Source organism: Dromaius novaehollandiae, chromosome 21, assembly GCF_036370855.1.
Source record: "Dromaius novaehollandiae isolate bDroNov1 chromosome 21, bDroNov1.hap1, whole genome shotgun sequence".
Classification (NCBI taxonomy): domain Eukaryota; kingdom Metazoa; phylum Chordata; class Aves; order Casuariiformes; family Dromaiidae; genus Dromaius; species Dromaius novaehollandiae.
The window spans coordinates 4,055,718-4,070,710 of record NC_088118.1 but is presented as its reverse complement, the minus strand read 5'-3'; the positions used below and the strand labels follow the sequence as shown (position 1 = coordinate 4,070,710).

The 14,993-nt window shown below is 49.0% G+C and overlaps 1 protein-coding gene across 1 annotated transcript in view; it reads right to left on the bottom strand.

The window, feature by feature from the left end:
• The window catches only part of GRIK4 (glutamate ionotropic receptor kainate type subunit 4), a 209,398-nt gene that overhangs the window by 138,630 nt on the left and 55,775 nt on the right, over positions 1 to 14,993 (bottom strand). The window contains exon 2 of the mRNA XM_064524269.1: positions 2,119 to 2,250. Within this exon, the coding sequence (XP_064380339.1) occupies positions 2,119 to 2,200 (82 nt within the window). The 5' untranslated portion in view covers positions 2,201 to 2,250. The remainder of the gene's footprint in view (positions 1 to 2,118; positions 2,251 to 14,993) is intronic.

The following is a 14,993-nucleotide window of genomic DNA, read 5'->3' as shown; positions in this document are numbered from 1 at the left end:
GTCTACATTTCCTTTCCAGCCTAATACAAGTTCTTCAATTCTAGGAGGATTCGATAGATAGATGTGCACTGCCTTGCCCTGTGCAGGCTAAGGAAATCCAGTATTTCCTTCTTGGATCAGGCAGCAGTGTAAGGTTTAGGGGGGTAACTATGTCCAGAGCTGCTCCTTTATGCTTGCAAAAGAATTTTACAAGAGAGGAGAAGGTTAAAAAAAAAAAAAAAAAAAAAAAAAAAAAAAAAAAAAAAACCCAAACCCTAAATGCATGAGGATTTTAAAACTGGAGAGATGGCTCAAAGCTAGCATGACCTCTGTGTGAGCGAGTTCAATACTGCAGGCAGGGTGATCTCCGGGACAGAGACCAAGGCACCGTAGCACTGGAGCTGGACAACATTTTGCTTTTTACACACAGGCACTGCAGCCCTGGGACAGTGCAGGTACATGACTGCTAAGGAGGAGACGACTTAAATTGAACCAGCACGTGCTCAGCTATTTACCACCCTGCATCCCTGCTAAGCATTCAGGCACACAGTAGTTCCACCACCACGGCTGTTCATGGTGAAGCCCTCAGCACTCAGACATCACAGCTGCTTCTTGTCTGCCCTCCAGGGTCAGCACCGAGGTGGCTTCACAGCAGCCGCCACCAGCCTCCCTCCAGCAGTCCCAGAGCACACACAAAGCTGGGATACAGAAGGCAAAGCTATTTCAGCCCGGTAGCTGCCCCAAGTGCAGCTCCATTTCCAGCCCTTACCTCAAAGCACAGCCCAACCTCTCAGAAACATCTCCCCATTTCACTCCGGGCTCCACCGTGGAAGCGGACAACGATCCTGGTTCCCAGACCAGCTTGCAGGGCCGCACGGCTACACGCACTGCTGGGGAGCTGCCCCCGCCACTCAGGCCTCCCAGGATCCGCAGTGCTTTCCGCACGCGCGGCAGAGGCCTGGGGCACAAAGCGTCACGAAGGATCTCTCCCCCTCAGCCCCTGACGACAAACCCTCCGTACCCATCCCCTTCTGTCGGCTCAAGCGGAGGATCTGTCCATCAGCGTGAAATGCAGTCTGCGGAGCCCAAGAGTGCACAGCACGAACGCTGCCCATGAATCACAGACGCCAGGGATATAAAATACCCAGCCGCCCTTCCCGTACTCCTGCCAGCACCAACCCTCTCCTGCTATATTTCTGAGCTGCACCAATCTGCACTAGCAAAGGGGAGAAGTAATTTTACTTCAAGTGCCACCTGTGAAAGTTGCAGATGGGAGCAGGAATAGATTAGCTTATCTGCAACAAATAGTTAATAAAAACAGCTAGTAGCTCCAGAGAGAACAGGCATGAAAAGCAGCTTCCTTTCTAAACAGCAGAGCAAGGTGTCGCTCCTATGAAGCAAGTTTCATTATGAGGCATCTGGATGCATTTCTTGTCCCTAATCCACACAAGCAGCAAGCAAAGATGACGGTGCCTCTTCTTAAACTCTTTTTAATAAAGCCCAGAGGAGACTGAATGCATACAAATCTCTTATAAATGAAACATTTTGAAGTTATTAATGTTTCTGTGGCACTGCTCAACTATGTTCAGCTTGGGCTCAAACACTCCTTGCTCATCAACATGGGGACAAATAAATTTGCGGCAGAAAATCATTTCCTATTGTGTGGAGCTTACCAGAGCATCAAGGGAGGATGGGGTGTAGGGGGCACCTAGTTTGATTCCTCAGTGCCTCTTCCAGCAGTGGCTTTCACTTCAAATTTATACAGAAAAAGATTCCCATCAGGTAACACAACCACCATAAAATCAATGCAAATATATACAGTCACCATAAACCGCACTTCATTTACATCCCTGGAATACTATCACAGTCCTTAGAAAAGAGCTAAACCTGAGGCAACCACCAAAGCCTTGACTTTCGCCTCAAGATGAAGGTGAGAGCGTTTCCAAAAACGCAGGTGAGATGGACCGTAACTCAGCGAGCGACCCGACCCCACCTGAGCAGGCGGCAGGCCACGAACTCGAGGCGCCCGACAAGCAGGAAGGCTTGACCGTCCTTGTCCGAGCACATCCACGCCGAGCCGTCCAAGCCATCGGCGGAGGGGCGGTTAAACGCAGGTCAGACAGCAAGCTCTGTACTCACCGATCCTCAGGGAATGGGGGCTGGCAGCGCTCTTCATTAGCCACAGCAGAAGGAGCACCAGAGGCGCCAAGACTCGGGGCATCTTCTATAAAACCTCATGGAGCCCTTCGGTGGTCTGGGCATGACATAACTCTGCGGAGAGGAAGACACGGCACCGTGAGCGCCCGGCTCCCGAACCAGCAACTCAGCAGAATGACACGGCTTCGAGCTTGCCAAGCGCTCGGGACAAAGCGTCTATTTACCAAAGGAGGAGGAGGAAGCTATTTACAGACTATGAATTATTCAGGAATTGGAATCAAACTGGGCAAGGAGCTTCTAACAAAAAATGGGGGAAAAAAAAAAACCAAGGAAAAGTCCAAATATTTCATCTTGGCATTTTTAGCGCTTCCACAGAAACAAGTGGAAATCAATATTGAGTCACATCTATTTAATTTCTCTTTTTTTCATTTAAAGCATCCTGCAACTTGAAATATAATACTGAGTTCTAGTTTTAGGATAGGGCAGAGTATTTTCAAACCAATCACAATTTAACAAATGGAAGTCAGAGTAAGAGAGTCACTTCAGCCACCAAACTAGAAACCAACTCTTCGTATTGCTCCAGCCCCAATGACAGTGACCATCTTCTTTCTCTTTCACATACAAGATGACGCAGGGCAAAACCAAGAGCAGGTCCATTTCTTTCCCCTCTTACCAGGCAACCTAGCTCCCAACATTTAGCCGTCTAGCTTTCGAAATCCAAACACCACTAAAATGGGGGGCAATGGGAGAAGAATCCACAAACCCATCATTACGACAGAAATTGGCACTGGTTGTCTCATAGCAGATTCCCCAATACAGTTAAACAAGTTTTAACAAATACCATTTAAACAGCTACAGACGGAGGAGATTTTGTGTTACAGGAGAAATGGTTGTCTCTCAAGCTGATGAAATTATCTCCACAGGCAGTAATGTCCTTAAATGCTGACTTTGAGTATTTCATCTGTTACCTTATCTATCCCTCCTCCAATTTACTGGCAGACATTCTCACACTATTCCATTTGTCTAATTCATGGGCCAAACACTGAAATCCTGACACAGGCAAAGTCTTTAATCTGCCTTTGAAGTTGGGAGGAGTTTTGTTCCAGAAAGACACAGTATTTTTTTTTTACCTGCAATTTTTCAATTCAGCTATTTTTAGATCACACGCAGACTTCCACCCCCTCATCTCATCTCATCCCATCCTCCCAGCCCTCAGCCCCAGAGGGGCTATCCCCTTTTGGCGGATAGGGAGCGGAGGTAGAAACGCAGTGACTCGGCCACACACACAACCAAAACGCGGGGGCCGAGCAGGGCATCGCTTTTGGGCCCCAGTCACCCACCACGTAGCTCCACTCTGTCGACCCATTTCTTTCTCCACCACAGCACCACCTGGAAGCTGGCCCATCAGCCTTGCCTTCCCAGGCGCTTTTACTCAGTTTTCAGAAAAATCAAGGGACCGCAGGCTCGCATGCCAGGCAGAAACCTGCAGAGTCCTGATTTAGGAGCATGAGTGCTCAGGGCATTTTAAAAAGCAGGACCTGCCAAAACCCACCCAGAAATCATTAGCCACCTCCGAGAGGCACAATGACAATTTTCTTTTCTTTGCTGGGAGTTACTGAGCAACGCCTATGGAGGAAAAGCCCCAAAAGGTTACCCATATGGGAAACTGGTTACTCAGAAGTGTTGGCAGCAACACAGACAGGCTGTGGAGCAACATATCATTTGAGCACTTTGGAGCAGTTATTTCAAAACTTTCCAAGTTATTGACAAAACAGCAGGATGAAGTCAAATTTACTCACACTGGTATTACCGTGGAGCTGGCGTGCTCACAACCCTGAAACACACACCCAATGTACCCCCCGTGCCCCCATCTCCTCCCCGCCGAGCCAGAGCAGAAGGGGGAATCTCCCATGGACCCCGCGGTGCTGAGCCTCTCTCAGGACCCACTCGTGGTTTCCTCCTTTAGGTCCCACTTCTAGCATCGCCACCCCAGCCGTGATGCCTGCAACGCAGAACAAGGTGCAAGCTCCTCAGCTTGCAGCAGGGATTAGTGATGGCTCCTCCGCCAGCAGAGCATCCCAAAGCAGCACCTCCGCCAGCAGAGCATCCCAAAGCAGATCCCTGGCGTATTTTGCCGGCTCTCTCCTCCTCCCTCCACTGCCCCCTCCTGTCTGACCGAGGCAGGAGGAGACGAGCAGAGCCATCCGAGGGAGGGAGGCTCCACACACATTTTCTGAGATGCAACAGAGAAAACGGGCAATTGCTCGTCCCTGCTGCTTTCACCACCACAGCCCTGCTGCCGGCCGCCAGCCGCTGCCTGCTCCTTCAGGAGAGCAGCTCATCAAAGGTACTCGTGCTGGAAAGCGGCAGGGACCTTGGATGCTCGTGCCCTGCGCTGCCCAAATCCCTCGCCCCGCTGCGGCCCGCCGCTCCGTCCCCTCGCGCAGCGGGCTGCCGGCGGCACCCGCAAAGGACGGCGTAGGAAATGGCAGCGCACTGGGCTAGGACTCAGTCCCAGGGAAAGAGGGAGCAAAAATTCAGACTTGTCAGCATTTCCAAAGCAAAATGACAGGGAAGCAGAGAAGGAAACACAGGGAGGCTCGTCAGAGATGCAAAAAATACCCAGGCTTGAGAAGATGTCAGGTGCTCAAACCAGTTGCTCTACCACAGTGCTGAGCTCCTGCCTCTGACGGGGACAGAGAGATGGCAGCCTTGGGCTGTGCTCCCCCCGACACTGCTCTGCCAGCGCGCAGCTCTCCTCCACGGCACTGCCCATGCCCATGCCCACCTAAGGCTGCTCACAAGTATCAGATCACGTTTTTGTGCAGGTACACAGGAAGACCCCACTTGCAGTATACACTTTGCATCTAAAGCACAGCCACCACCAGGGAAAAGCAGGGCAGCAACTTAATCGTACATCTGGACTACAGCAAAGAAGAATGGAGGAAGAGAAGAGGGCGTGCAGCCGAAGCGCCTGTCTGGCATTTCAAGAGTTGCTGGAGTTAACATCCCTGCCTTTCCTTGAGGAAGCACCCTGGGATCACCACCCGCTAAAATGAGTGGCTCCCATTTTACACCCCGAGAAGACAACCTGCATGGGAGAACCCACCCCACCTGCACACTGCTCCAATCAAGCTACACCAGCCGAGATCGGGGAAAGAGCCGCGCTGCGTTCAGCTCCGCGGGACGGACCTCGAGGCCCCCTCCCCTGGTTGCAGCCTGGTTCGGTGAGGCGGCGAAGCACAAGATTCCCAGGGAAGCAGCTGTCTTTGCATCACCAGCCTAGAGTTAACAGCAAACCTAAATAATAAATACAGGGCACCCGCTGTGCTCTGCTACGCGAGCGGCAGGGTTGTAATTACCTAGAACATGGAGCACAGAGGGATGCTGCGTTCACCTAACACATTACCCACAGCTAAGAACGGCTTCCCGGTACTTGGATTTTTGAGCACACACCCAGGGAACAGCTGCCAGCAACAAAAATGCACCTTGGGGTTCGCCAAACAGCCAAACCATGCAAGCTCCTACCACCCATACGCCATCTGGTTCACGGAGGTGCCTGCAAAACACCCAGAGCCGAGCAGCGGGAACAGGCACTGGAATTCAAGACATTGCATGAGAGGGAGAAGATTTTTCTTCCTAGCCCCATGTGGGTGTTTCTGTTCTCAAAGGAACAAGGGGGCACCTCAGGCCTCACGACTCTCTTCATCTCCCCAGTGCCCCAAGTTCCTCCTGTCTCCCGCTCTCTCAGTTCAGGCTGAAAGGGTAGTAAATACTGTTCACATGCCTTTGCTGTAATTTTTGCCTTGCTGACTTAGCCATACTCCCTCAAGAGCTTTGGCTTCCTTTCAGCAGCAAAAGGTACCTGTTTCCCTCTCATCTCCCCCTGAGAAGCCATGAAATATATTTTCTACCGAGCTTCACTAATGAATCCCCGGCATCACTGGGGCATCCACCCCAGCGCAGACCGGAATTCCACAAGTGGCGGAAAGGAAGAATACGTTCTTCTTGCAAGCAGCACAAAGCAGAAAGCCTCAGAAGCTAAGCAAAAACAAAAGAACAAGGATATTTAGCAACTTGCTGCACTAATCTGTGTTCCTTTGAAGATGGCTTGTCTTGATTCACCCTCACCACAGTTTGCTGGAAATAAATCGAACAAGCTTCCTTTACTGAAGTTTCCACCAAGAACATGAGGACTCTTGTCAGCTGAGAAGTTCACACCTCTTACATTAATGGTTTCCCTTTATTATATTGGAGACTTGCTAAGACAGCAAGCAATCCTGGCAGACAGACAGCTGTTTTTAAAGCAGTATATATCTGCTACCGCCCAAAACGAGTGGGCAGCTGGCAAAAATGTTTCACAGGTCAGTCATGGTGGTACACGAATTGACGCATGTACCAGCTGGGGGATGATGGGCTGGTCATCGGCTTCTCTCTGCACAGGAGAAATGTGTCATTCTTTTTTTCCCCCCTATTATGCCCTTTTTCATATTTAGTTCTGAATATTCAGGAGAATAAGATAAATCAAGACTATATGGAATAGTATGGAGTTCTCTCTGAAGTTAAAAGTGTCTAAATACCAGGCAGAATTACAGAGTATTTGCTTCTCAAAGGAAGCAACTTGCTTCTGAAGCTATTTATGCATTTTTAATGACTGTGAGAGATGGTACCCTTCTTTGTTGCCATTGCCATGTCTTCCTGATATTTTGAGGTCTTTGCAGAAAATTTCTTACTCAACATGGCAAAAGCCAAAAGGGAGAGTAAAATGTTAAATCACAGAATAAGCCTCTCCTGCAGCTGCCACATCAATAGTGAAGACATCCCTGAACACCAGCCATTTCTCTCCTCTCCTTTCTCCCCAGCCTGCCAAGGACACCCAGGGAAGCCAGGTGCATGACTATTTCTGCTCACAGCTCCAAAGAGAAACCTGCCCTGCCAGAGCTCAGTTTACCCCCTGCCCTGGTGCACGTGCCCCCAGCAATGCGGGGAACCCTGGATAGCGGCTGCACCTTTGCACGACGGGGACCTAACAGCACCGGCTGCACCTCCGCCTCTCGCCACGGTCCTGGCAGCAGCTGCCAGGAGCCAGGCCCTCAAAGACTGAGCGGGTGCTTCTTCCCCATGAAACCTCCTTTTACTTCTACTGCAAAACCCACTCCCTAAGCCATTTCTCGCTAAGAAACCAGAAACACTCTTTGAAATTGTCAGCAACTTCAATTTCATCCAGACAATCAGAGGAGGCAGCCTTTTACCAAATGCTAGTTTGGAGGTGGCTTTGGTGCTGATGGATCTTTCTGTGCATCACCAGCAGCCTGATGAATGGTGAGAAAATGCAGCTCAAGCAAAGCTGGCGTAATCCTCACAGCTGAGACAACAAATTCAACAGCTGCAGAACAGCGAGGAATTCTGAAAACCTGTCAGGAAATATCAACAAACAACTTAACAGAGCCTTTTTCATTCTTCAGACAGGCAAAGAGAGCCATTTCCCTTTACAAAGCTTCATCTGCAGAGAACCTCAAATTTAAACAGAGCTGACAAGGGGGAAAGAACCTGAAAAACATTTCAACAGGTGACTCTTGCTGGGCTTGAGAAAATGCCAGTGCGTTTCAGGGGGAGGAACTGCATTGCAAGCCTGCCCCAGGGATACAGAAATGTAAGTTCAATTAAACTGAAAAATCACTCTCCATTTAAAGCTACGAACAATATGTTTTCCTCTGCAAAATGCATGATTAGCATGGGTAAATCATTACCACTAGGTATTGTTGCAGTCAAAACCTCAGCGAGATTGAGAGAAGGCTCAGGCACTTCTAAAGGGAATGAATAGCTAGAACGACAATAATAAGCCCGAGAAGAAAAAAAGACTGTGGATGACATGTAAACCCTTCACGCTGCAGGGCACTGGCTAACTCCCTGTGTTTGAGGGTTGGAAGAATCATCCCTTGGGGCAAACCTCCTTACACTGTTTCTTGAAGCAGCTAGCACTAAAAAAGAATATTTAACAATATGAAGCACAGCTCTGTTCCAGTCTAGCAATTTCTATGCTCCTATAAAAACTATGTCTCCTTTTAGATTTCATCAGCATTAAAGAGCCTGCTTTACTTGCAGGCACCATGCCTTCCCTCTTCTTGCATTGTCCTCACAGTATTTGCACTCTGGCTTGCCAGGAACGAATTCATCGGAGGTGAGAGACGGAGCAACGGTATCTTGCTTCCCCAGGTGTCAGGGGGATAAAGGACCTCTGCCTCTCTATCACGCCATGGCGAAGACGCAGCTCCGGGAAGTGTCACTCAGCTAGCACCAGAGTAGGTGATATTCAAGGGAAGGTGATATTAGAGATAAATACCTGCTCAGCTGATACCCGAAATGGATTTTTCTTTCTTCTCCTTGCTGTGTTCTTTTATCTCTTTTAGTTTTTTTCCTCCCTCTTTCGTGACTTCCAGAAAAAGCAGCAAGAAACTTGAAGGAGAAAAGGATTCTGGAGGCAGCAAAGCAGAAGGACAAACATCTTCCTGACATTTCTCATTCCTATGGATTATTTTCTTTAATTTTCTTTCTCCACAATGCTGTGTTCCGCCTCTCATCTCGCCCTTCTCAATCCTTCCCAGCATTAGCAAAGCCTGATCAACTTTTTCCTATCATTGCTTAGAGATAAAAGCAATATGTACCCATCCTGATTCCTCATGCTCGCTGCATATAGGCTCAGCTATCTCAGAGTTAGACTCTCCCCGGTATTATCAGCCACAGACCCGTGAACGCAAGGAGACTTGAGCAGTCCCAGCTCCCGGGGGCACACGCCAGGACCCGATCCGCAGGGCACAGCTCCCCCTCGCACTGCCGTGCCGCGCGGGGCATCGCAGGGACCGGCAAAGCATCCAAACGCTGCAGCAACGCACGGTAGGCTGAAATAAGTCTTAGGGCTGCTGAGAGAGCAACGCCTAGGAGCACAACGCCATCGGCTCCTGCGGCGCCCCACGCCCAGCTCCCGCGGGGGCGATGCCCAGGTCTGAGGGACGGAGAGCCCGGGTCAGCCGCCCGGCAGGGGCTCAAGAGCCTCCTGCCCCAGACCTCCACCCGCCCCTCTGCCGGGCGTCCCGGCCCCCGGCAGCAGCAGGGCAGGATTGCCCCCGCTCGAAACACCCCCGGAGCCCAGCGCCTCGGCCGAGCCAAGCCTGCCCTGCCAGGGGACGAGTGCGCCGGGGTGACGGGGACCAGGACGGCTTCCCAAGCCATCCCAAGAAAACCATGGCAAGCCTGGGGAAAGGGGGCATCTCTAGGTGGAAGGAGAAAGGCTCATTTTTCGCCAGCGGAGAAGGGCAGCGAGCTGCCATGCAGCACCGCAGGGCTGGCCACGCCGTAACTGTGCCCGTGAGTTGAAGAGCTGCAAGTTGTGACCTCACCTTGAATTTCTGACCCTTTTTAAGCATGCTCATAATGGTAATTACAAAGCTGACAACAGTTTATCTTGGATAAAGTTTCTGGCCAGGTTTGACTCTAAATCATTTTCTCAGTCAATCTAAAACAACAGCATGAAAACCTCTGTTTGCTTTCCCACACCTGACACTGCTGAAAGCCCCAGCACAAGAAGGCCAGGGCTTTTGCATCAAACATCATCCCGCATTTAGCAGATGAACCCTACCCACCCTGCAGGCCATCGCTTGCATTTGCCCACCCGCAGAGGGGAGAAGGTGGCTAGCTGGCACTGCACGTGCCACACGGCCAAGTACACGTGAGTATTTTAGAAAGAGGCAATACAAACTGATCTCTGCAGCTGAAGCAGCAGAGGGAAATGGCCAGGTGAGCAGGATCTAAATCCCTCAACACCTCTCTTCTTGCAAGGACACTTGTGGAATGCTGAAGAAATAAAACCAGCCAAAGCCTTGGCTTCATAAACAGCTTAACCAGAAAAACAGAGAAAGCCTTGAAACCAACAGTTCTGCTTCACATTAAAATGTGGACAAACACAAATGTTTTGAAATTTCCATTTTGCCCCAATACGGAACAAACCTGATGCACTAACACGTTAACCAGGGACAAGCCGGGTACGAAACTGCAGGCATCAGCTGTTCTGCAGAAAACATCCCTCTGCACCCTCCTATCCTTCAGCAGACATGGGAAACGCAAGGCAAGGAAGCTCCTGTCGCTGCAGGGTAAATACAGCCCCGAGTTAGAGAGCACACAAGCCGTTCCTTGAAAGGAGGTGACAGAATGCAAATCCAGCCCAAATACTGCTTTCTCTTGGGTTCACGCATACGGGGGTGAGACGAGCCAAGAGTAAAGCGAGACTGAAGGGTCAGAGCAAGACCCTGCAAAAGCAGCCCCAGTGCCCTCTCTCGTGGTGCCACTGGCTCTCTTCCCAATTTGAGACAAGCCAGTCAGGACCCGAGTTTTACCAAGGTCCAACATTTACTCTACAGGGGCAGGCCAGAGATTTAGTCTATCAAATGCTTAGAGATCACTAGGCAGCAAAGTATGAAAAAGCGCAAGCCAGGCATCTGGATTTTCCTCGTGCTACGCTGGGAGAGGACAGTTACAGTTACAACGATACTACATCTGGCCCCCGAGCAGCGCAAGACTCAAATACCTGGATGGCACCCAACCTTCACGTCTTCGAACTCACTTGGCTATCGTCACTAAGGTGTGATGTGAGTGCACATAAAAAATGAAAAAAAAATCCCCCCCCAAAATCAGCAGGACCTCGGCTTTAATGTGCCAAGGACTGTGTTCAGAATGAACTCCCCCAAGAAGCCCTTTCCGCAGGATCTTTACAGTCAGTATATACCCTTTCATTGCAGAAAAAGAAGCTGCTCAATAAAACATCGTCCCTCCTCCCTAAAACTGATAATTTTTCCACTTCTGCCAAACTTTTTCACAGCTCTGGTTTTGTAAGTATACACACTTTTGGAAACCTACTTTCAGCTGTTCGGCTCACAGCAATTGAAAAATGAGCCTTCTTGAAGACAGACTGTCTTGCAAGATACCAACTTCTTCTTTGAAGGAGATCTTAAGATTTTTTCCACAGAAAATGGATATTTTTCCAAAAAAATTCCTTTTTATCAAAAATGCTTTCATAGAAAATTTTCAGCTCTCAAAAGAAATCCAACAAGCGCTAACCCATTTGCTGTTAGTGAAGAATTACTGCTACCACTGAGTTTCTTTACGCATGAAGAAAGTTCTAAAATATGAATTGGATCTGTGAGCATATTAGGAGTCCAGAGGGAAAAAAAAAGCTCTTAAATGCATCAAGCTGATCTCTGGGCTACAGAAAGAAGATTAATCTATTTATTTCACTTAAATCTCTGGCAGATTCAAGGGGGGAAAAAAAAAAAAAGAAAACAAAGAAGCTTCTACCAAATCAACCTGCAAGAAGTGGTTTACGGCCAAAAAGCTAGTTTTGCTTCTTTTTACAGCTGCCAAAACTGTAAGTGAAATAAATAGATCAATCTGCCATCCACGGCCCAAAGGACGTTTTGATACATACAAGCTCAAACTGCCTGTACTTCAAGGTGGTGAAGGGGCTGCTTGCAAAGCTCAAACTGCCTGTACTTCAAGGTGGTGAAGGGGCTGCTTGCAAACTGCTCAGGAAGATGCCCGCGAAGGCTTGTTCAGTTCGCATATGCTAACGGAACACGAATTTTGGGGCATGCGTTTGGAAGACGGTAAGCATGTGCATTAGAAAGGCGGTGGGAAAAGGGAAATATGCCAAGCTAAGAATATGCACAAGAAAGCACAGGTGCGATGGGCTTGAGTGCAGATAGAAGAGGAGCGTAGGAGAAAAGTCAGCATGAGAGCAAGGAAACCTGCAAGACTAAAGACTGTGCAAGGAAAACTCTGGAATTAGCAGAGGGATGCACATGCAACAGGAGCACTGAACATGGCAACCAGATACAAAGAGAGTTGCTGCGGTACTGGAGCAGCTTATAGCAGGAAATAAATAAAGTCTTGCAGAAGGGAGCAGAACCAAAGTCCAAACTGGTAACTGATGTATTTTAAAGGAATTAATTTGCATGACAGAAGCTTTTAATCTTGCTTGTAGCATAAGTGGCACAAAAAAAGACTTCAAACCAGAAACCTATGTTTGACTAACAGTTTAACACCAAAGAGCATCCAATTAGAGGCGCAGTGCTACAGTGTTACTAAGATGAAACGCCCAAGTCCCGGAGGGATGGAAGAGAAGGGGGAGCTCCGGCATTACTCCCCCTTCCTGTTGCAATTGCAACAATGCCCAAATCCCATAAGACTAAGCAGTTGTAAGCAGAGGAGAAAGTGCAAGGAGCCTTGGGCAGACAAGAAATACTACCCAAGTGCCAGCCTGCAATTTTTCTGCCAAAAAATAAATAAATAAAAATCACTAACCTCCCTCACTGGGTCACTACTGCCTGAAGGCTGCTCTTTGCAATCTAGTAGAGATTTTTTTTTTTAGAAAGAGCGCACTGGAAAAAGTGGCCTCACCTTTCTGGCTCAGCAGGAGCACTGCCCTTGCAGCTGTAACAGTGAAGGGGCAGAAGATGGGCAGTTTGCAGAGAAAGGAAATTGCTCATTAGGTCAGCTGATACACACCTGGGGGAAAGACCAGCATAGTCTTCACACACCCATTGGCAAAAGGTTTCTGTTTTTCCCTCATGATGGCACAGATAATTCAGTAAGAAACATGACTTCTCCCTGCAGTCTTGGCTGTGGCATCTCTCAAATTCTCACTCATGGTCTTTAATACGCTCATTCCAAGGCTTAGGGAGTTTCTTACATATGGAGAATCCGGACACAGAGCAACTTGCCTTTACTAGGCTTTACAAGCCTGCAGAGAACCCCTGGATGCCTGGCTCACCCTGTGTTTCCCAAATATCTGGCCACTGGCTTCAGATGTGGCCATAACACACAATTCCTAGGCAACTCCAAACTCCATATACGGCTTTGCCTAAGTTACCACTCTGCCTTGGCTTCCCATTTGCAAGCCCAACGCAATCAGACCCGTCACCGGCAGAGAACTTGCCGAGACCAAGCCACTCCTGCAAGAGCGCTAAGCTCTTCTACCCTAAACGCCAGATGGGATCTTTAAAAGTGCCGAGGGGCTTGCGCTCCTGGGGAACGGCCGTGAAAACTAAACTTAGGAAAGCAGTAAAACCCCAGACCTAGCAAAATCAACAAGAAATTCACCATTGAGTCAAAGAGAGCCTGCATTTTACCACCACTGTGGAGCGCTAAGCACAGGATAAATCTCAGGGACACTTAATGGCTTTTACTTCATTCTTACTTGAGTGCAAAAATCCCCTGCTATCTGCAGTGATAGAAGCAGAAAAACGACACTACACATGTGGATTTTTTTCCTGGGGTTCAGTATGGCGCAATCAGAGATCAGACGGCTTCCTTAACAAAACATAACACACAGGCCTACCAAGGCACAGGACAAGGCCTCGGTGTGAAAAACTCCTCTGTTCACAGAACAAAGTCATTCTGACCAGCTTCTCTTTCCTGTGCTCCAAGCTGGCTATAACCAGACTGACTGTGCTCCCGACTTAGCAGCATTCTCAAAGCTACTCCCAGAGCCCTCGTCCCCTTCACCGCTATCCGACCCCCAAAGCGAGCAAGAAACAACCATCTCTGGAGCTGGCTTTCCAGCTGCTCCCAGCACTGGCTTAGCAAGAATCCAGTTAACTCAGGCAAGTACCAAGGGACTAAGTTACGCCCACACTGAGCACTCTGAGAACCCGATCAAGCTGTTCTCCTCCGGTTATAAGCAAAAATTATCCTCATTAACCAGCCATAGCGCAACTTTAATGTTCCCATCTTGACCTATAACCCATCCCAAATCCAGCACCGTATTCTGATGTAGCTGTTATCCTTAAGCCAGAGGTCACAGGCTGTCTGGCCACGTGAGCCGACAGCACTCAGAAGCCTGACATCTTGAGTTTGCTCTTTCTGATCCCGACTTTTGTTTGTTTTTTGCCTTTTTTTCTTTTTCTTTTTTTTTTTTTTTTAACCAAAGCAAATGAGACTTACGCACTTCTGCTTTTAATGTCCAGTGAGGTTTTCATCCCTAATCAACCTGGGAACATGATGACCAGTTTCACCCAAATTTGAGGGAGATGTAGACTCTGAAAACTATTGGTTCCCATGAGTTTCATGAAGTATGGAGTCTAGCAGAGGAGAGAGATTCCTCCACAGAGGGCAGGACTGTGAATTTAGCTCAACTCCCATTAGAAACCAAGGAATCCACATGGGAAAGACGTTATGCATGCCCCAAATACAGCAAAAATCTTCAGTTACAGTTCACTGAACTCAGCCGTGAGGCAGAAGCCATAAGCCAGGCTTCCTTCGCTCACAGCAACGACTCAGGTTATCGCCCTCCACCCTACGGGATTCACTGCATCTCCAAGCAGAGGAAGTGTCTAACTGTCGGGATTCAGTGCAGCTCATTTCAAACCAGTTACGAGCCCAGCAGGGCTCCAGCTCAGCTGCCCAGCACCCCTCTGCCCAGCTGATTTTTGCTAACTGCTGTCAAACGGCAGCACAGCAGACTCTACATCTCCTCCTGCCCCCAAAATAATAGCTATTAGCCCCCTACTCCACATTATTCCTTTCCAAAATTGGCTTAGATATTGCTGAAGGGGAGAGGGACCAGCACACAGAGGGACAGATAACACTGAGCATTTGGAAGATGAAGGAAGCCAGTCACTCGTCAGACCTTCAGCCTAAGCCCTTCCCCAGCCCCGCACGGAGCCCTTCTTCCTGCCGGCCCTCTCGGTCTGCTTTGCCAGAAGTCAAGCCATTAACATCAGGGGGCCATTTCAACTGTCCCACCCCCCACAAACATTAGTGCTTAAGAAATAAATCCTCCAAGAGTGAAGTGAAATGGTGACCCC